Below are 22,500 nucleotides of genomic sequence, written 5' to 3'. Positions count from 1 at the left end.
TGTATTTAGTCCCAGTAAGGTTGTCCAGGAGACAGCGGTACTACAAATGGAAAGCCACAATGACAGTCTGTCCCTGCATCCCCCAATGACACTACCAGCCAGGTTAAATAAAATATTAAATAAAAACAAAACTTTTAGCCTCTTCATTTTTATGTTACTTACAACCTCATGCTAATCGTATTAGCCTACGTAAGCTCAACCTCATGCTAATCGCATTAGTCTACCTTAGCTCAACCTCATGCTAACCGCATTAGCCTACGTTATCTCAACCTCATGCTAATCGCATTAGTCTACGTTAGCTCAACCTCATGCTAATCGCATTAGCCTACGTTAACTCAACCTCATGCTAATCGCATTAGCCTACATTAGCTCAACCTCATGCTAATCGCATTAGCCTACGTTAGCTCAACCTCATGCTAATCGCATTAGCCTACGTTAGCTCAACCTCATGCTAATCGCATTAGCCTACGTTAGCTCAACCTCATGCTAATCGCATTAGCCTACGTTAGCTCAACCTCATGCTAATCGCATTAGCCTACGTTAGCTCAACCATCCCGAAGAAGTTTTAAACAATCTGTATTTAATGACTAAAACTTAAATCTATGTTTAGTTTCATTTCACACAGAAACGTTTAGCCTCCCTCCCCCCATCTGAAACATTTGACTCTGAAGTGGGACCGTGATACCTTGTTGGTCTAATAGGGTGCACTACTTTTGGCCAGGGCCCATAGGGAATAGGGTGCAGTAATTTTGACCAGGGCCCATAGAGAATAGGGTGCACTACTTTAGACCACAGGCCCATAGGGAATAGGGTGCACTACTTTAGACCACAGGGCCCATAGGGAATAGGGTGCACTACTTTAGACCACAGGGCCCATAGGGAATAGGGTGCACTCCTTTTGACCAGGGCCCATAGAGAATAGGGTGCACTACTTTATACCCCAGGGCCCATAGGGAATAGGGTGCACTACATTTGACCAGGGCCCATAGGGAATAGGGTGCAGTAATTTTGACCAGGGCCCATAGAGAATAGGGTGCACTACTTTATACCACAGGGCCCATAGGGAATAGGGTGCACTACATTTGACCAGGGCCCATAGGGAATAGGGTGCACTACTTTTGACCACAGGCCCATAGGGAATAGGGTGCACTACTTTAGACCTCAGGGCCCATAGGAAATAGGGTGCACTACTTTAGACCACAGGGCCCATAGGGAATAGGGTGCACTACTTTAGACCACAGGGCCCATAGGGAATAGGGTGCACTACTTTTGACCACAGGGCCCATAGGGAATAGGGTGCACTACTTTAGACCACAGGGCCCATAGGGAATAGGGTGCACAACTTTTGACCACAGGGCCCATGGAGAATAGGGTGCACTACTTTAGACCACAGGGCCCATGGAGAATAGGGTTTAGTGTTCCATTTGATTCCATTCCATTCCATTTTATCTGACATTTTTACAGTTAATAAATAACTACTGAAACAATTTTAGAATCATGTCTTTAAAGTTAACTTTGACTTCAAACACACAAACTCACTGTCAATACAACTCAATGTAAAACTAGGGTCCATTGAAAACAGCTGTGAAGACCCTCTATAAAACAGGCTAGTGAAAACAGCTCTGAAGACCATCTATAAAACAGGCTAGTGAAAACAGCTCTGAAGACCCTCTATGAAACAGGCTAGTGAAAACAGCTCTGAAGACCCTCTATAAAACAGGCTAGTGAAAACAGCTCTGAAGACCCTCTATAAAACAGGCTAGTGAAAACAGCTCTGAAGACCCTCTATAAAACAGGCTAGCACAAACAGCTCTGAAGACCATCTATAAAACAGGCTAGTACAAACAGCTCTGAAGACCCTCTATAAAACAGGCTAGTGAAAACAGCTCTGAAGACCATCTATAAAACAGGCTAGTGAAAACAGCTCTGAAGACCCTCTATGAAACAGGCTAGTGAAAACAGCTCTGAAGACCCTCTATGAAACAGGCTAGTGAAAACAGCTCTGAAGACCCTCTATAAAACAGGCTAGTGAAAACAGCTCTGAAGACCATCTATAAAACAAGCTAGTGAAAACAGCTCTGAAGACCCTCTATGAAACAGGCTAGTGAAAACAGCTCTGAAGACGCTCTATAAAACATGCTAGTGAAAACAGCTCTGAAGACGCTCTATAAAACAGGCTAGTGAAAACAGCTCTGAAGACCCTCTATAAAACAGGCTAGTGAAAACAGCTCTGAACGATCTTCTATATAACAGGCTAGTGAAAACAGCTCTGAAGACCCTCTATAAAACAGGCTAGTGAAAACAGCTCTGAAGACCCTCTATGAAACAGGCTAGTGAAAACATCTCTGAAGACCCTCTATAAAACAGGCTAGTGAAAACAGCTCTGAAGACCCTCTATATAACAGGCTAGTGAAAACAGCTCTGAAGACCCTCTATAAAACAGGCTAGTGAAAACAGAGCCATTGTTGCCAGGAATGTGAGGTATGTTACTCAGGGAGCCTTCTGAGGTATGGAGGGATACCTTAAGGACACATACAAACACAAACACACACACACACAAAAAGACACACACACAGAACACACACATTCACAACAAACAAAAAAAAACACACACACACACTCCGTGTCGGTGCGCACAATTCCTCCACCGCGTGGGAAAACACAGGGGACTTCAGACTGTAGAAACAGACTCCATGTCGCTTTATGAGAGCAGCTCACACTACTACTGGGTTACAAATGGACTGTAAGGCTGGTATGAACGTCCTGCTTAATGTAGTGTAAGGCTGGTATGAACGTCCTGCTTGTTATGAACACCTCTAGGAAGAGGGAACGCAACACCCTGCTAAAAGAGGTATTAGGTATGTGGCTGTAGGTGGAGGTAAAGAGGTATGGGACTGTAGGTGGAGGTATAGAGGTATGGGACTGAAGGTGGAGGTATAGAGGTATGGGACTGAAGGTGGAGGTATGTGACTGTAGGTGGAGGTATAGAGGTATGGGACTGAAGGTGGAGGTATAGAGGTATGTGACTGTAGGTGGAGGTATAGAGGTATGTGACTGTAGGTGGAGGTATAGAGGTATGGGACTGTAGGTGGAGGTATAGAGGTATGGGACTGTAGGTGGAGGTATAGAGGTATGGGACTGTAGGTGGAGGTATAGAGGTATGGGACTGAAGGTGGAGGTATAGAGGTATGGGACTGTAGGTGGAGGTATAGAGGTATGTGACTGTAGGTGGAGGTATAGAGGTATGTGACTGTAGGTGGAGGTATAGAGGTATGGGACTGTAGGTGGAGGTAAAGAGGTATGTGACTGTAGGTGGAGGTATAGAGGTATGTGACTGTAGGTGGAGGTATAGAGGTATGTGACTGTAGGTGGTGGTATAGAGGTATGTGACTGTAGGTGGAGGTATAGAGGTATGTGACTGTAGGTGGAGGTAAAGAGGTATGGGACTGTAGGTGGAGGTATAGAGGTATGGGACTGTAGGTGGAGGTATAGAGGTATGGGACTGTAGGTGGAGGTATAGAGGTATGTGACTGTAGGTGGAGGTATAGAGGTATGTGACTGTAGGTGGAGGTATAGAGGTATGTGACTGTAGGTGGAGGTATAGAGGTATGTGACTGTAGGTGGAGGTATGTGACTGTAGGTGGAGGTATGTGACTGTAGGTGGAGGTATAGAGGTATGTGACTGTAGGTGGAGGTATAGAGGTATGTGACTGTAGGTGGAGGTATAGAGGTATGTGACTGTAGGTGGAGGTATAGAGGTATGGGACTGTAGTTGGAGGTATAGAGGTATGACTGTAGGTGGAGGTATAAAGGTATGTGACTGTAGGTGGAGGTAAAGAGGTATGTGACTGTAGGTGGAGGTATAGAGGTATGGGACTGTAGGTGGAGGTATAGAGGTATGTGACTGTAGGTGGAGGTATAGAGGTATGGGACTGTAGGTGGAGGTATAGAGGTATGGGACTGTATGTGGAGGTATAGAGGTATGTGACTGTAGGTGGAGGTATAGAGGTATGTGACTGTAGGTGGAGGTATAGAGGTATGTGACTGTAGGTGGAGGTATAGAGGTATGTGACTGTAGGTGGAGGTATGGGACTGTAGGTGGAGGTATGTGACTGTAGGTGGAGGTATAGAGGTATGTGACTGTAGGTGGAGGTATAGAGGTATGGGACTGTAGGTGGAGGTATAGAGGTATGTGACTGTAGGTGGAGGTGTAGAGGTATGTGACTGTAGGTGGAGGTGTAGAGGTATGTGACTGTAGGTGGAGGTATAGAGGTATGTGACTGTAGGTGGAGGTATAGAGGTATGTGACTGTAGGTGGAGGTATGTGACGGTAGGTGGAGGTAAAGAGGTATGTGACTGTAGGTGGAGGTATAGAGGTATGGGACTGTAGGTGGAGGTAAAGAGGTATGTGACTGTAGGTGGAGGTATAGAGGTATGTGACTGTAGGTGGAGGTATAGAGGTATGTGACTGTAGGTGGAGGTAAAGAGGTATGGGACTGTAGGTGGAGGTATAGAGGTATGTGACTGTAGGTGGAGGTAAAGAGGTATGTGACTGTAGGTGGAGGTAAAGAGGTATGTGACTGTAGGTGGAGGTAAAGAGGTATGGGACTGTAGGTGGAGGTATGGGACTGTAGGTGGAGGTATGTGACTGTAGGTGGAGGTATAGAGGTATGTGACTGTAGGTGGAGGTAAAGAGGTATGTGACTGTAGGTGGAGGTATAGAGGTATCGGACTGTAGGTGGAGGTATAGAGGTATGTGACTGTAGGTGGAGGTAAAGAGGTATGTGACTGTAGGTGGAGGTATAGAGGTATGTGACTGTAGGTGGAGGTAAAGAGGTATGGGACTGTAGGTGGAGGTATGGGACTGTAGGTGGAGGTATGTGACTGTAGGTGGAGGTATAGAGGTATGTGACTGTAGGTGGAGGTATAGAGGTATATGACTGTAGGTGGAGGTATAGAGGTATGGGACTGTAGGTGGAGGTAAAGAGGTATGTGACTGTAGGTGGAGGTATAGAGGTATGGGACTGTAGGTGGAGGTATTGGACTGTAGGTGGAGGTATGTGACTGTAGGTGGAGGTATAGAGGTATGTGACTGTAGGTGGAGGTATGTGACTGTAGGTGGAGGTATAGAGGTATGTGACTGTAGGTGGAGGTATAGAGGTATGGGACTGTAGGTGGAGGTATGTGACTGTAGGTGGAGGTAAAGAGGTATGTGACTGTAGGTGGAGGTAAAGAGGTATGTGACTGTAGGTGGAGGTATAGAGGTATGTGACTGTAGGTGGAGGTATAGAGGTATGTGACTGTAGGTGGAGGTAAAGAGGTATGTGACTGTAGGTGGAGGTATAGAGGTATGTGACTGTAGGTGGAGGTATAGAGGTATGGGACTGTAGGTGGAGGTAAAGAGGTATGTGACTGTAGGTGGAGGTATAGAGGTATGTGACTGTAGGTGGAGGTAAAGAGGTATGTGACTGTAGGTGGAGGTAAAGAGGTATGTGACTGTAGGTGGAGGTAAAGAGGTATGTGACTGTAGGTGGAGGTATGGGACTGTAGGTGGAGGTATGTGACTGTAGGTGGAGGTATAGAGGTATGTGACTGTAGGTGGAGGTATAGAGGTATGTGACTGTAGGTGGAGGTAAAGAGGTATGGGACTGTAGGTGGAGGTATGTGACTGTAGGTGGAGGTATGTGACTGTAGGTGGAGGTATAGAGGTATGTGACTGTAGGTGGAGGTAAAGGACTGTAGGTGGAGGTATGTGACTGTAGGTGGAGGTATGTGACTGTAGGTGGAGGTATGTGACTGTAGGTGGAGGTAAAGAGGTATGTGACTGTAGGTGGAGGTAAAGAGGTATGGGTCTGTAGGTGGAGGTATAGAGGTATGTGACTGTAGGTGGAGGTATGTGACTGTAGGTGGAGGTATGTGACTGTAGGTGGAGGTATAGAGGTATGTGACTGTAGGTGGAGGTAAAGAGGTATGTGACTGTAGGTGGAGGTATAGAGGTATCGGACTGTAGGTGGAGGTATAGAGGTATGTGACTGTAGGTGGAGGTAAAGAGGTATGTGACTGTAGGTGGAGGTATAGAGGTATGTGACTGTAGGTGGAGGTAAAGAGGTATGGGACTGTAGGTGGAGGTATGGGACTGTAGGTGGAGGTATGTGACTGTAGGTGGAGGTATAGAGGTATGTGACTGTAGGTGGAGGTATAGAGGTATATGACTGTAGGTGGAGGTATAGAGGTATGGGACTGTAGGTGGAGGTATGGGACTGTAGGTGGAGGTATGGGACTGTAGGTGGAGGTAAAGAGGTATGTGACTGTAGGTGGAGGTATAGAGGTATGGGACTGTAGGTGGAGGTATGGGACTGTAGGTGGAGGTATGTGACTGTAGGTGGAGGTATAGAGGTATGTGACTGTAGGTGGAGGTATGTGACTGTAGGTGAAGGTATAGAGGTATGTGACTGTAGGTGGAGGTATAGAGGTATGGGACTGTAGGTGGAGGTATGTGACTGTAGGTGGAGGTAAAGAGGTATGTGACTGTAGGTGGAGGTATAGAGGTATGTGACTGTAGGTGGAGGTATAGAGGTATGTGACTGTAGGTGGAGGTAAAGAGGTATGTGACTGTAGGTGGAGGTATAGAGGTATGTGACTGTAGGTGGAGGTATAGAGGTATGGGACTGTAGGTGGAGGTAAAGAGGTATGTGACTGTAGGTGGAGGTATAGAGGTATGTGACTGTAGGTGGAGGTATAGAGGTATGGGACTGTAGGTGGAGGTAAAGAGGTATGTGACTGTAGGTGGAGGTATAGAGGTATGTGACTGTAGGTGGAGGTATGTGACTGTAGGTGGAGGTAAAGGACTGTAGGTGGAGGTATGTGACTGTAGGTGGAGGTATGTGACTGTAGGTGGAGGTATGTGACTGTAGGTGGAGGTAAAGAGGTATGTGACTGTAGGTGGAGGTAAAGAGGTATGGGTCTGTAGGTGGAGGTATAGAGGTATGTGACTGTAGGTGGAGGTATAGAGGTATGACTATAAGTGGAGGTATAGAGGTATGACTATAAGTGGAGGTATAAAGGTATGTGACTGTAGGTGGAGGTATAAAGGTATGTGACTGTAGGTGGAGGTATAGAGGTATGTGACTGTAGGTGGAGGTAAAGAGGTATGTGACTGTAGGTGGAGGTAAAGAGGTATGTGACTGTAGGTGGAGGTATAGAGGTATGTGACCGTAGGTGGAGGTAAAGAGGTATGTGACCGTAGGTGGAGGTATAGAGGTATGTGACTGTAGGTGGAGGTATAGAGGTATGTGACCGTAGGTGGAGGTAAAGAGGTATGTGACCGTAGGTGGAGGTATAGAGGTATGTGACTGTAGGTGGAGGTAAAGAGGTATATGACTGTAGGTGGAGGTATAGAGGTATGTGACTGTAGGTGGAGGTAAAGAGGTATATGACTGTAGGTGGAGGTAAAGAGGTATGTGACTGTAGGTGGAGGTATAGAGGTATGTGACTGTAGGTGGAGGTAAAGAGGTATATGACTGTAGGTGGAGGTAAAGAGGTATGTGACTGTAGGTGGAGGTATAGAGGTATGTGACTGTAGGTGGAGGTAAAGAGGTATATGACTGTAGGTGGAGGTATAGAGGTATGTGACTGTAGGTGGAGGTAAAGAGGTATGGGACTGTAGGTGGAGGTATGGGACTGTAGGTGGAGGTATGTGACTGTAGGTGGAGGTATAGAGGTATGTGACTGTAGGTGGAGGTATAGAGGTATATGACTGTAGGTGGAGGTATAGAGGTATGGGACTGTAGGTGGAGGTATGGGACTGTAGGTGGAGGTATGTGACTGTAGGTGGAGGTAAAGAGGTATGTGACTGTAGGTGGAGGTATAGAGGTATGGGACTGTAGGTGGAGGTATGTGACTGTAGGTGGAGGTATAGAGGTATGTGACTGTAGGTGGAGGTATGTGACTGTAGGTGGAGGTATAGAGGTATGTGACTGTAGGTGGAGGTATAGAGGTATGGGACTGTAGGTGGAGGTATGTGACTGTAGGTGGAGGTATGTGACTGTAGGTGGAGGTAAAGAGGTATGTGACTGTAGGTGGAGGTAAAGAGGTATGGGTCTGTAGGTGGAGGTATAGAGGTATGTGACTGTAGGTGGAGGTATAGAGGTATGTGACTGTAGGTGGAGGTATGGGACTGTAGGTGGAGGTATGTGACTGTAGGTGGAGGTATAGAGGTATGTGACTGTAGGTGGAGGTAAAGAGGTATGGGACTGTAGGTGGAGGTATGTGACTGTAGGTGGAGGTATGTGACTGTAGGTGGAGGTATAGAGGTATGTGACTGTAGGTGGAGGTAAAGGACTGTAGGTGGAGGTATGTGACTGTAGGTGGAGGTATGTGACTGTAGGTGGAGGTATGTGACTGTAGGTGGAGGTAAAGAGGTATGTGACTGTAGGTGGAGGTAAAGAGGTATGGGTCTGTAGGTGGAGGTATAGAGGTATGTGACTGTAGGTGGAGGTATGTGACTGTAGGTGGAGGTATAGAGGTATGACTATAAGTGGAGGTATAGAGGTATGACTATAAGTGGAGGTATAAAGGTATGTGACTGTAGGTGGAGGTATAAAGGTATGTGGCTGTAGGTGGAGGTATAGAGGTATGTGACTGTAGGTGGAGGTAAAGAGGTATGTGACTGTAGGTGGAGGTAAAGAGGTATGTGACTGTAGGTGGAGGTAAAGAGGTATGTGACTGTAGGTGGAGGTATAGAGGTATGTGACTGTAGGTGGAGGTATAGAGGTATGTGACTGTAGGTGGAGGTAAAGAGGTATGTGACCGTAGGTGGAGGTATAGAGGTATGTGACTGTAGGTGGAGGTAAAGGACTGTAGGTGATGAATTTACTGTGTTAAATGAGGCCTCACCTCCTGGCTACACTAGTGACCATATCCCCCGTGCATCCCGCAAAGGCGGAGGTGTTGCTAACATTTACGATAGCAAATTTCAATTTACAAAAAAAAAAATGACGTTTTCGTCTTTTGAGCTTCTAGTCATGAAATCTATGCAGCCTACTCAATCACTTTTTATAGCTACTGTTTACAGGCCTCCTGGGTCATATACAGCGTTCCTCACTGAGTTCCCTGAATTCCTATCGGACCTTGTAGTCATAGCAGATAATATTCTAATCTTTGGTGACTTTAATATTCACATGGAAAAGTCCACAGACCCACTCCAAAAGGCTTTCGGAGCCATCATCGATTCAGTGGGTTTTGTCCAACATGTCTCTGGACCCACTCACTGTCACAGTCATACGCTGGACCTAGTTTTGTCCCATGGAATAAATGTTGTGGATCTTAATGTTTTTCCTCATAATCCAGGACTATCGGACCACCATTTTATTACGTTTGCAATTGCAACAATGTAAAGAGGTAAAGAGGTATGTGACTGTAGGTGGAGGTAAAGAGGTATGTGACTGTAGGTGGAGGTATAGAGGTATGTGACTGTTGGTGGAGGTATAGAGGTATGTGACTGTAGGTGGAGGTAAAGAGGTATGTGACTGTAGGTGGAGGTATAGAGGTATGTGACTGTAGGTGGAGGTATAGAGGTATGGGACTGTAGGTGGAGGTATAGAGGTATGGGACTGTAGGTGGAGGTAAAGAGGTATGTGACTGTAGGTGGAGGTATAGAGGTATGTGACTGTAGGTGGAGGTATAGAGGTATGGGACTGTAGGTGGAGGTATAGAGGTATGGGACTGTAGGTGGAGGTAAAGAGGTATGTGACTGTAGGTGGAGGTATAGAGGTATGTGACTGTAGGTGGAGGTAAAGAGGTATGTGACTGTAGGTGGAGGTATAGAGGTATGGGACTGTAGGTGGAGGTATAGAGGTATGGGACTGTAGGTGGAGGTAAAGAGGTATGGGACTGTAGGTGGAGGTATAGAGGTATGGGACTGTAGGTGGAGGTATAGAGGTATGTGACTGTAGGTGGAGGTAAAGAGGTATGGGACTGTAGGTGGAGGTATAGAGGTATGGGACTGTAGGTGGAGGTATAGAGGTATGGGACTGTAGGTGGAGGTATAGAGGTATGTGACTGTAGGTGGAGGTAAAGAGGTATGGGACTGTAGGTGGAGGTATAGAGGTATGGGACTGTAGGTGGAGGTAAAGAGGTATGTGACTGTAGGTGGAGGTAAAGAGGTATGGGACTGTAGGTGGAGGTATAGAGGTATGGGACTGTAGGTGGAGGTAAAGAGGTATGGGACTGTAGGTGGAGGTATGTGACTGTAGGTGGAGGTATGTGACTGTAGGTGGAGGTATAGAGGTATGTGACTGTAGGTGGAGGTAAAGGACTGTAGGTGGAGGTATGTGACTGTAGGTGGAGGTATGTGACTGTAGGTGGAGGTATGTGACTGTAGGTGGAGGTAAAGAGGTATGTGACTGTAGGTGGAGGTAAAGAGGTATGGGTCTGTAGGTGGAGGTATAGAGGTATGTGACTGTAGGTGGAGGTATAGAGGTATGTGACTGTAGGTGGAGGTATGGGACTGTAGGTGGAGGTATGTGACTGTAGGTGGAGGTATAGAGGTATGTGACTGTAGGTGGAGGTAAAGAGGTATGGGACTGTAGGTGGAGGTATGTGACTGTAGGTGGAGGTATGTGACTGTAGGTGGAGGTATAGAGGTATGTGACTGTAGGTGGAGGTAAAGGACTGTAGGTGGAGGTATGTGACTGTAGGTGGAGGTATGTGACTGTAGGTGGAGGTATGTGACTGTAGGTGGAGGTAAAGAGGTATGTGACTGTAGGTGGAGGTAAAGAGGTATGGGTCTGTAGGTGGAGGTATAGAGGTATGTGACTGTAGGTGGAGGTATGTGACTGTAGGTGGAGGTATAGAGGTATGACTATAAGTGGAGGTATAGAGGTATGACTATAAGTGGAGGTATAAAGGTATGTGACTGTAGGTGGAGGTATAAAGGTAGTATCACATTTTCATTTCACTTCATTACAGTACAACGGTTTGATTTGTTTGATCGTAGCTAGCCAGCTACATAGCCGTCTTTGTATCTAAGACAATTGTGTAGTCTAGAGCGATTTTCTAGGTTAGCTTTCTAGGTTAGCTGGCCAGCTATTGTCGTTCTTCTACTGTTTGAATAGCAGCACCGTAGTAACTATTACAGTACAACGGTTTGTTTTGTTTGATCGTAGCTAGCTAGATACATAGCCGTCTTTGTATCTAAGACAATTGTGTAGCCTAGAGCGATTTTCTAGGTTAGCCAGCCAGCTATTGTCGTTCTTTTAAGTAACGGAACGCAATCAACCTTGCTAGCTAGCCAGCTAGCCCCGAATAGCAGCACTGTAGAAACTATTACACTCGACGGAACGACTTGATTAGTGTAGTGTCAACATCGCAGCCACTACCAGCTAGCCTACTCCAGCAGTACTGTTTCATTTCAATCATTTTAGTCAATAAGATTCTTGCTACGTAAGCTTAACTTTCTGAACATTCGAGACGTGTAGTCCACTTGTCATTCCAATCTCCTTTGCATTAGCGTAGCCTCTTCTGTACCCTGTTAACTATGTGTCTATCTATCCCTGTTCTCTCCTCTCTGCACAGACCATACAAACGCTCCACACCGCGTGGCCGCGGCCACCCTAATCTGGTGGTCCCAGCGCGCACGACCCACGTGGAGTTCCTGGTCTCCGGTAGCCTCTGGAACTGCCGATCTGCGGCCAACAAGGCAGAGTTCATCTCAGCCTATGCCTCCCTCCAGTCCCTCGACTTCCTGGCACTGACGGAAACATGGATCACCACAGATAACACTGCTACTCCTACTGCTCTCTCTTCGTCCACCCACGTGTTCTCGCACACCCCGAGAGCTTCTGGTCAGCGGGGTGGTGGCACCGGGATCCTAATCTCTCCCAAGTGGTCATTCTCTCTCTCCCCTTACCCATCTATCTATCGCCTCCTTTGAATTCCATGCTGTCACAGTTACCAGCCCTTTCAAGCTTAACATTCTTATCATTTATCGCCCTCCAGGTTCCCTCGGAGAGTTCATCAATGAGCTTGATGCCTTGATAAGCTCCTTTCCTGAGGACGGCTCACCTCTCACAGTCCTGGGCGACTTTAACCTCCCCACGTCTACCTTTGACTCATTCCTCTCTGCCTCCTTCTTTCCACTCCTCTCCTCTTTTGACCTCACCCTCTCACCTTCCCCCTACTCACAAGGCAGGCAATACGCTCGACCTCATCTTTACTAGATGCTGTTCTTCCACTAACCTCACTGCAACTCCCCTCCAAGTCTCCGACCACTACCTTGTATCCTTTTCCCTCTCGCTCTCATCCAACACTTCCCACACTGCCCCTACTCGGATGGTATCGCGCCGTCCCAACCTTCGCTCTCTCTCCCCCGCTACTCTTTCCTCTTCCATCCTTTCATCTCTTCCCTCTGCTCATACCTTCTCCAACCTTTCTCCTGACTCTGCCTCCTCAACCCTCCTCTCTTCCCTTTCTGCATCCTTTGACTCTCTATGTCCCCTATCCTCCAGGCCGGCTCGGTCCTCCCTCCCGCTCCGTGGCTCGATGACTCATTGCGAGCTCACAGAACAGAGCTCCGGGCAGCCGAGCGGAAATGGAGGAAAACCCGCCTCCCTGCGGACCTGGCATCCTTTCACTCCCTCCTCTCTACATTTTCCTCCTCTGTCTCTGCTGCTAAAGCCACTTTCTACCACTCTAAATTCCAAGCATCTGCCTCTAACCCTAGGAAGCTCTTTGCCACCTTCTCCTCCCTTCTGAATCCTCCTCCACTCCCCCCCTCCTCCCTCTCTGCAGATGACTTCGTCAACCATTTTGAAAAGAAGGTCGACGACATCCGATCCTCGTTTGCTAAGTCAAACGACACCGCTGGTTCTGCTCACACTGCCCTACCCTGTGCTCTGACCTCTTTCTCCCCTCTCTCTCCAGATGAAATCTCGCTTCTTGTGACGGCCGGCCGCCCAACAACCTGCCCGCTCGACCCTATCCCCTCCTCTCTCCTCCAGACCATTTCCGGGGACCTTCTCCCTTACCTCACCTCGCTCATCAACTCATCCCTGACCGCTGGCTACGTCCCTTCCGTCTTCAAGAGAGCGAGAGTTGCACCCCTTCTGAAGAAACCTACACTCGATCCCTCCGATGTCAACAACTACAGACCAGTATCCCTTCTTTCTTTTCTCTCCAAAACTCTTGAACGTGCCGTCCTTGGCCAGCTCTCCCTCTATCTCTCTCAGAATGACCTTCTTGATCCAAATCAGTCAGGTTTCAAGACTAGTCATTCAACTGAGACTGCTCTTCTCTGCATCACGGAGGCGCTCCGCACTGCTAAAGCTAACTCTCTCTCCTCTGCTCTCATCCTTCTAGACCTATCGGCTGCCTTCGATACTGTGAACCATCAGATCCTCCTCTCCACCCTCTCCGAGTTGGGCATCTCCGGCGCGCCCACGCTTGGATTGCGTCCTACCTGACAGGTCGCTCCTACCATCTGTCTCCTCGTCACGCGCTCTCACCACTGGTGTCCCCCAGGGCTCTGTTCTAGGCCCTCTCCTATTCTCGCTATACACCAAGTCACTTGGCTCTGTCATAACCTCACATGGTCTCTCCTATCATTGCTATGCAGACGACACACAATTAATCTTCTCCTTTCCCCCTTCTGATGACCAGGTGGCGAATCGCATCTCTGCATGTCTGGCAGACATATCAGTGTGGATGACGGATCACCACCTCAAGCTGAACCTCGGCAAGACGGAGCTGCTCTTCCTCCCGGGGAAGGACTGCCCGTTCCATGATCTCGCCATCACGGTTGACAACTCCATTGTGTCCTCCTCCCAGAGCGCTAAGAACCTTGGCGTGATCCTGGACAACACCCTGTCGTTCTCAACCAACATCATGGCGTGGCCCGTTCCTGTAGGTTCATGCTCTACAACATCCGCAGAGTACGACCCTGCCTCACCCAGGAAGCGGCGCAGGTCCTAATCCAGGCACTTGTCATCTCCCGTCTGGATTACTGCAACTCGCTGTTGGCTGGGCTCCCTGCCTGTGCCATTAAACCCTACAACTCATCCAGAACGCCGCAGCCCGTCTGGTGTTCAACCTTCCCAAGTTCTCTCACGTCACCCCCGCTCCTCCGCTCTCTCCACTGGCTTCCAGTTGAAGCTCGCATCCGCTACAAGACCATGGTGCTTGCCTACGGAGCTGTGAGGGGAACGGCACCGCAGTACCTCCAGGCTCTGATCAGGCCCTACACCCAAGCAAGGGCACTGCGTTCATCCTCCTCTGGCCTGCTCGCCTCCCTACCATTGAGGAAGTACAGTTCCCGCTCAGCCCAGTCAAAACTGTTCGCTGCTCTGGCCCCCAATGGTGGAACAAACTCCCTCACGACGCCAGGACAGCGGAGTCAATCACCACCTTCCGGAGACACCTGAAACCCCACCTCTTCAAGGAATACCTAGGATAGGATAAGTAATCCTTCTCACCCCCCCCTTAATGACTTAGATGCACTATTGTAAAGTGGCTGTTCCACTGGATGTCAGAAGGTGAATTCACCAATTTGTAAGTCGCTCTGGATAAGAGCGTCTGCTAAATGACTTAAATGTATGTGGCTGTAGGTGGAGGTATAGAGGTATGTGACTGTAGGTGGAGGTAAAGAGGTATGTGACTGTAGGTGGAGGTAAAGAGGTATGTGACTGTAGGTGGAGGTAAAGAGGTATGTGACTGTAGGTGGAGGTATAGAGGTATGTGACTGTAGGTGGAGGTAAAGAGGTATGTGACCGTAGGTGGAGGTATAGAGGTATGTGACTGTAGGTGGAGGTAAAGGACTGTAGGTGATGAATTTACTGTGTTAAATGAGGCCTCACCTCCTGGCTACACTAGTGACCATATCCCCGTGCATCCCGCAAAGGCGGAGGTGTTGCTAACATTTACGATAGCAAATTTCAATTTACAAAAAAAAAAAAATGACGTTTTCGTCTTTTGAGCTTCTAGTCATGAAATCTATGCAGCCTACTCAATCACTTTTTATAGCTACTGTTTACAGGCCTCCTGGGTCATATACAGCGTTCCTCACTGAGTTCCCTGAATTCCTATCGGACCTTGTAGTCATAGCAGATAATATTCTAATCTTTGGTGACTTTAATATTCACATGGAAAAGTCCACAGACCCACTCCAAAAGGCTTTCGGAGCCATCATCGATTCAGTGGGTTTTGTCCAACATGTCTCTGGACCCACTCACTGTCACAGTCATACGCTGGACCTAGTTTTGTCCCATGGAATAAATGTTGTGGATCTTAATGTTTTTCCTCATAATCCAGGACTATCGGACCACCATTTTATTACGTTTGCAATTGCAACAAATAATCTGCTCAGACCCCAACCAAGGAACATCAAAAGTCGTGCTATAAATTCACAGACAACACAAAGATTCCTTGATGTCCTTCCAGATTCCCTCTGTCTACCCAATGACACCAGAGGACAAAAATCAGTTAACCACCTAACTGAGGAACTCAATTTAACCTTGCGCAATACCCTAGATGCAGTTGCACCCCTAAAAACTAAAAACATTTCTCATAAGAAACTAGCTCCCTGGTACACAGAAAATACCCGAGCTCTGAAGCAAGCTTCCAGAAAATTGGAACGGAAATGGCGCCACACCAAACTGGAAGTCTTCCGTCTAGCTTGGAAAGACAGTACCGTGCAGTACCGAAGAGCCCTTACTGCTGCTCGATCATCCTATTTTTCTAACTTAATTGAGGACAATAAGAACAATCCAAAATTCCTTTTTGATACGGTCGCAAAGCTAACTAAAAAGCAGCATTCCCCAAGAGAGGATGACTTTCACTTTAGCAGTGATAAATTCATGAACTTCTTTGAGGAAAAAATTATGATTATTAGAAAGCAAATTACAGACTCCTCTTTAAATCTGCGTATTCCTTCAAAGCTCAGTTGTCCTGAGTCTGCACAACTCTGCGTGGACCTAGGATCAAGAGAGACGCTCAAGTGTTTTAGTACTATATCTCTTGACACAATGATGAAAATAATCATGGCCTCTAAACCTTCAAGCTGCTTACTGGACCCTATTCCAACTAAACTACTGAAAGAGCTGCTTCCTGTGCTTGGCCCTCCTATGTTGAACATAATAAACGGCTCTCTATCCACCGGATGTGTACCAAACTCACTAAAAGTGGCAGTAATAAAGCCTCTCTTGAAAAAGCCAAACCTTGACCCAGAAAATATAAAAAACTATCGGCCTATATCGAATCTTCCATTCCTCTCAAAATCTTAGAAAAGGCTGTTGCTCAGCAACTCACTGCCTTCCTGAAGACAAACAATGTATATGAAATGCTTCAGTCTGGTTTTAGACCCCATCATAGCACTGAGACGGCACTTGTGAAGGTGGTAAATGACATTTTAATGGCATCGGACCGAGGCTCTGCATCTGTCCTCGTGCTCCTAGACCTTAGTGCTGCTTTTGATACCATCGATCACCACATTCTTTTGGAGAGATTGGAAACCCAAATTGGTCTACACGGACAAGTTCTGGCCTGGTTTAGATCTTATCTGTCGGAAAGATATCAGTTTGTCTCTGTGGATGGTTTGTCCTCTGACAAATCAACCGTAAATTTCGGTGTTCCTCAAGGTTCCGTTTTAGGACCGCTGTTGTTTTCACTATATATTTTACCTCTTGGGGATGTTATTCGAAAACATAATGTTAACTTTCACTGCTATGCGGATGATACACAGCTGTACATTTCAATGAAACATGGTGAAGCCCCAAAATTGCCCTCGCTAGAAGCATGTGTTTCAGACATAAGGAAGTGGATCAAATCAAAATCAAATCAAATCAAATTTATTTATATAGCCCTTCGTACATCAGCTGATATCTCAAAGTGCTGTACAGAAACCCAGCCTAAAACCCCAAACAGCAAGCAATGCAGGTGTAGAAGCACGGTGGCTAGGAAAAACTCCCTAGAAAAGCCAAAACCTAGGAAGAAACCTAGAGAGGAACCAGGCTATGTGGGGTGGCCAGTCCTCTTCTGGCTGTGCCGGGTAGAGATTATAACGGAACATGGCCAAGATGTTCAAATGTTCATAAATGACCAGCATGGTCGAATAATAATAAGGCAGAACAGTTGAAACTGGAGCAGCAGCACGGCCAGGTGGACTGGGGACAGCAAGGAGTCATCATGTCAAGTAGTCCTGGGGCATGGTCCTAGGGCCGCGGTTCAGTTGAAACTGGAGCAGCAGCACGGCCAGGTGGACTGGGGACAGCAAGGAGTCATCATGTCAGGTAGTCCTGGGGCATGGTCCTAGGGCTCAGGTCCTCCGAGAGAGAGAAGGAGAGAATTAGAGAACGCACACTTAGATTCACACAGGACACCGAATTGGACAGGAGAAGTACTCCAGATATAACAAACTGACCCTAGCCCCCCGACACATAAACTACTGCAGCATAAATACTGAAGGCTGAGACAGGAGGGGTCAGGAGACACTGTGGCCCCACCCGAGGACACCCCCGGACAGGGCCAAACAGGAAGGATATAACCCCACCCACTATGCCAAAGCACAGCCCCCACACCACTGGAGGGATATCTTCAACCACCAACTTACCATCCTGAGACAAAGCTGAGTATTGCCCGCAAAGATCTCCGCCACGGCACAACCCAAGGGGGGGGGGCGCCAACCCAGACAGGATGACCACATCAGTGAATCAACCCACTCAGGTGACGCACCCCCTCAGGGACGGCATGAGAGAGCCCCAGCAAGCCAGTGACTCAGCCCCTGTAATAGGGTTAGAGGCAGAGAATCCCAGTGGAAAGAGGGGAACCGGCCAGGCAGAGACAGCAAGGGTGGTTCGTTGCTCCAGAGCCTTTCCGTTCACCTTCCCACTCCTGGGCCAGACTACACTCAATCATATGACCCACTGAAGAGATGAGTCTTCAGTAAAGACTTAAAGGTTGAGACCGAGTTTGCGTCTCTGACATGGGTAGGCAGACCGTTCCATAAAAATGGAGCTCTATAGGAGAAAGCCCTGCCTCCAGCTGTTTGCTTAGAAATTCTAGGGACAATTAGGAGGCCTGCGTCTTGTGACCGTAGCGTACGTGTAGGTATGTACGGCAGGACCAAATCAGAGAGATAGGTAGGAGCAAGCCCATGCAATGCTTTGTAGGTTAGCAGTAAAACCTTGAAATCAGCCCTTGCTTTGACAGGAAGCCAGTGTAGGGAGGCTAGCACTGGAGTAATATGATCAAATTTTTTGGTTCTAGTCAGGATTCTAGCAGCCGTATTTAGCACTAACTGAAGTTTATTTAGTGCTTTATCCGGGTAGCCGGAAAGTAGAGCATTGCAGTAGTCTAACCTGGAAGTGACAAAAGCATGGATTAATTTTTCTGCATCATTTTTGGACAGAAAGTGGATGGCAGCAAACTTTCTACTTTTAAACTCGGATAAAACAGAGATGCTTGTTCTAGGTCCCAAGAAACAAAGAGATCTTCTGTTGAATCTGACAATTAATCTTAATGGTTGTACAGTCATCTCAAATAAAACTGTGAAGGACCTCGGCGTTACTCTGGACCCTGATCTCTCTTTTGAAGAACATATCAAGACCATTTCAAGGACAGCTTTTTTCCATCTACGTAACATTGCAAAAATCAGAAACTTTCTGTCCAAAAATGATGCAGAAAAATTAATCCATGCTTTTGTCGCTTCTAGGTTGGACTACTGCAATGCTCTACTTTCCGGCTACCCGGATAAAGCACTAAATAAACTTCAGTTAGTGCTAAATACGGCTGCTAGAATCCTGACTAGAACCAAAAAATTTGATCATATTACTCCAGTGCTAGCCTCCTACACTGGCTTCCTGTCAAAGCAAGGGCTGATTTCAAGGTTTTACTGCTAACCTACAAAGCATTGCATGGGCTTGCTCCTACCTATCTCTCTGATTTGGTCCTGCCGTACATACCTACACGTACGCTACGGTCACAAGACGCAGTCCTCCTAATTGTCCCTAGAATTTCTAAGCAAACAGCTGGAGGCAGGGCTTTCTCCTATAGAGCTCCATTTTTATGGAACGGTCTGCCTACCCATGTCAGAGACGCAAACTCGGTCTCAACCTTTAAGTCTTTACTGAAGACTCATCTCTTCAGTGGGTCATATGATTGAGTGTAGTCTGGCCCAGGAGTGGGAAGGTGAACGGAAAGGCTCTGGAGCAACGAACCACCCTTGCTGTCTCTGCCTGGCCGGTTCCCCTCTTTCCACTGGGATTCTCTGCCTCTAACCCTGTTACAGGGGCTGAGTCACTGGCTTGCTGGGGCTCTCTCATGCCGTCCCTGGAGGGGGTGCGTCACCTGAGTGGGTTGATTCACTGATGTGGTCATCCTGTCTGGGTTGGCGCCCCCTTGGGTTGTGCCGTGGCGGAGATCTTTGCGGGCTATACTCAGCTTTGTCTCAGGATGGTAAGTTGGTGGTTGAAGATATCCCTCCAGTGGTGTGGGGGCTGTGCTTTGGCAAAGTGGGTGGGGTTATATCCTTCCTGTTTGGCCCTGTCCGGGGTGTCCTCGGGTGGGGCCACAGTGTCTCCTGACCCCTCCTGTCTCAGCCTCCAGTATTTATGCTGCAGAAGTTTATGTGTCGGGGGCTGGGGTCAGTTTGTTATATCTGGAGTACTTCTCCTGTCCAATTCGGTGTCCTGTGTGAATCTAAGTGTGCGTTCTCTAATTCTCTCCTTCTCTCTCTCGGAGGACCTGAGCCCTAGGACCATGCCCCAGGACTACCTGACATGATGACTCCTTGCTGTCCCCAGTCCACCTGGCCGTGCTGCTGCTCCAGTTTCAACTGACCTGAGCCCTAGGACCATGCCCCAGGACTACTTGACATGATGACTCCTTGCTGTCCCCAGTCCACCTGGCCGTGCTGCTGCTCCAGTTTCAACTGTTCTGCCTTATTATTATTCGACCATGCTGGTCATTTATGAACATTTGAACATCTTGGCCATGTTCTGTTATAATCTCTACCCGGCACAGCCAGAAGAGGACTGGCCACCCCACATAGCCTGGTTCCTCTCTAGGTTTCTTCCTAGGTTTTGGCTTTTCTAGGGAGTTTTTCCTAGCCACCGTGCTTCTACACCTGCATTGCTTGCTGTTTGGGGTTTTAGGCTGGGTTTCTGTACAGCACTTTGAGATATCAGCTGATGTACGAAGGGCTATATAAATAAATTTGATTTGATTTGATTTTGATTTGTGACTGTAGGTGGAGGTAAAGAGGTATATGACTGTAGGTGGAGGTATAGAGGTATGTGACTGTAGGTGGAGGTAAAGAGGTATATGACTGTAGGTGGAGGTAAAGAGGTATGTGACTGTAGGTGGAGGTATAGAGGTATGTGACTGTAGGTGGAGGTAAAGAGGTATATGACTGTAGGTGGAGGTAAAGAGGTATGTGACTGTAGGTGGAGGTATAGAGGTATGTGACTGTAGGTGGAGGTAAAGAGGTATATGACTGTAGGTGGAGGTAAAGAGGTATGTGACTGTAGGTGGAGGTAAAGAGGTATGGGTCTGTAGGTGGAGGTATAGAGGTATGTGACTGTAGGTGGAGGTATGTGACTGTAGGTGGAGGTATAGAGGTATGACTATAAGTGGAGGTATAGAGGTATGACTATAAGTGGAGGTATAAAGGTATGTGACTGTAGGTGGAGGTATAAAGGTATGTGGCTGTAGGTGGAGGTATAGAGGTATGTGACTGTAGGTGGAGGTAAAGAGGTATGTGACTGTAGGTGGAGGTAAAGAGGTATGTGACTGTAGGTGGAGGTATAGAGGTATGTGACTGTAGGTGGAGGTAAAGAGGTATGTGACCGTAGGTGGAGGTATAGAGGTATGTGACCGTAGGTGGAGGTAAAGAGGTATATGACTGTAGGTGGAGGTATAGAGGTATGTGACTGTAGGTGGAGGTAAAGAGGTATATGACTGTAGGTGGAGGTAAAGAGGTATGTGACTGTAGGTGGAGGTATAGAGGTATGTGACTGTAGGTGGAGGTAAAGAGGTATATGACTGTAGGTGGAGGTATAGAGGTATGGGACTGTGGGAGTCCCCCTACACTCTGACCCTCTCTGTCATTATATACAGCTGGAGAAGGAGTCTGTCATTATATACAGCTGGAGAAGGAGTCTGTCATTATATACAGCTGGAGAAGGAGTCTGTCATTATATACAGCTGGAGAAGGAGTCTGTCATTATATACAGCTGGAGAAGGAGTCTGTCATTATATACAGCTGAAGAAGGATTCTGTCATTATATACACATGTATCCTCTACGAGAGGGCGGGGTCAGCTCCAATTAACAATGGGACCGACCAATCAGCTGCTTCGGGGAATTTCAAGAAGCCACCCTGAAACACACATATACTAAACCACAACACAGAAACTGGGGAACGTAATTTGCTTAATATAATTATTTTGTCATTATCGACTGAATTATACTTTTTTTTTAACACTTCAACCAGTAAAATGCTATTTATTTGATCAGGTAAATTGACTGAGAACACGTTCAATGACCTGGGGAATAGTTACAGGGAAGAGGAGATCAATTGGAAGCTGCGGATGATTAGGTGGCCACAGTGGTTTAAAGTACTTAAAAGTAAAAAATACTTTAAAGTACTACTTAAGTAGTTGTTTTGGGGTTTCTGTACTTTACTTTATTATTTATATTGTTGACAACTTTTAGTTTTACTTCAATACATTCATAAAGCAGATAATGTAATTTCTACTCCTTTACCAGAGGAAAGAGCGCCTCCCACTGGCCCTCCAACACCACTTCTAGCAGCATCTGGTCTCCCATCCAGGGACTGACCAGGACCAACCCTGCTTAGCTTCAGAGGCCATCAGTGGGATACAGGGTGGTCTGCTGCTGCTGATATACGACTGCTTTGCTATCAGTCTATCTCAACGAGCGTTAGCATTCTAGTTAACAACTGCTGCATCCAATAACCCTCTACACTCTACCTTAACCCTCTACACTCTACCTTAACCCTCTACACTCTACCTTAACCCTCTACACTCTACCTTAACCCTCTACACTCTACCTTAACCCTCTACACTCTACCTTAACCCTCTACACTCTAACCCCCTACACTCTAACCCCCTACACTCTAACCCCCTACACTCTAACCCTCTACATCTTATGAACACTTATTAAGGCAATGAGTCAGATTACACCTGTTGTAATAAACAGACATTTCAGGACTGAAAGCTAAATGACTTAAATGTAAATGTAAATGAAACCCAGCTGCCACATCAGGAGGCTAGACCACATATATGGTAAACACTCCCACCTAGTGGCCAGCGCTGGAATGACAGGCTGCATTTAATTTGCCAGCGACACTTCTCCGGTTTGACCGCTAGATGGCGCCACACTCGTCGTTTTGTAAATTGGAAAATCTCAATTGCGTTTCCTCGCATTCTCTCTGCTCGCCACCTTCTCAAAACCCAGGGGAGTAGAAGGTCAGAGGTGATGAACAGAGGGC

General features: G+C 47.2%; 1 protein-coding gene across 1 annotated transcript in view; it reads right to left on the bottom strand.

The window, feature by feature from the left end:
- LOC135532355 (carboxypeptidase Z-like) overlaps positions 1 to 21,815 on the bottom strand; it is a 64,442-nt gene extending 42,627 nt beyond the window's left edge. The window contains exon 1 of the mRNA XM_064959916.1: positions 21,753 to 21,815. Coding sequence (XP_064815988.1) covers positions 21,753 to 21,815 — 63 coding nt within the window. The remainder of the gene's footprint in view (positions 1 to 21,752) is intronic.
- Between the last annotated feature and the right edge of the window lie 685 nt (positions 21,816 to 22,500).

This window comes from Oncorhynchus masou, unplaced genomic scaffold, assembly GCF_036934945.1.
Source record: "Oncorhynchus masou masou isolate Uvic2021 unplaced genomic scaffold, UVic_Omas_1.1 unplaced_scaffold_1833, whole genome shotgun sequence".
Lineage (NCBI taxonomy): Eukaryota > Metazoa > Chordata > Actinopteri > Salmoniformes > Salmonidae > Oncorhynchus > Oncorhynchus masou.
Note: the sequence above shows the minus strand (reverse complement) of the source record. Positions and strands in the feature narration are given on the sequence as shown.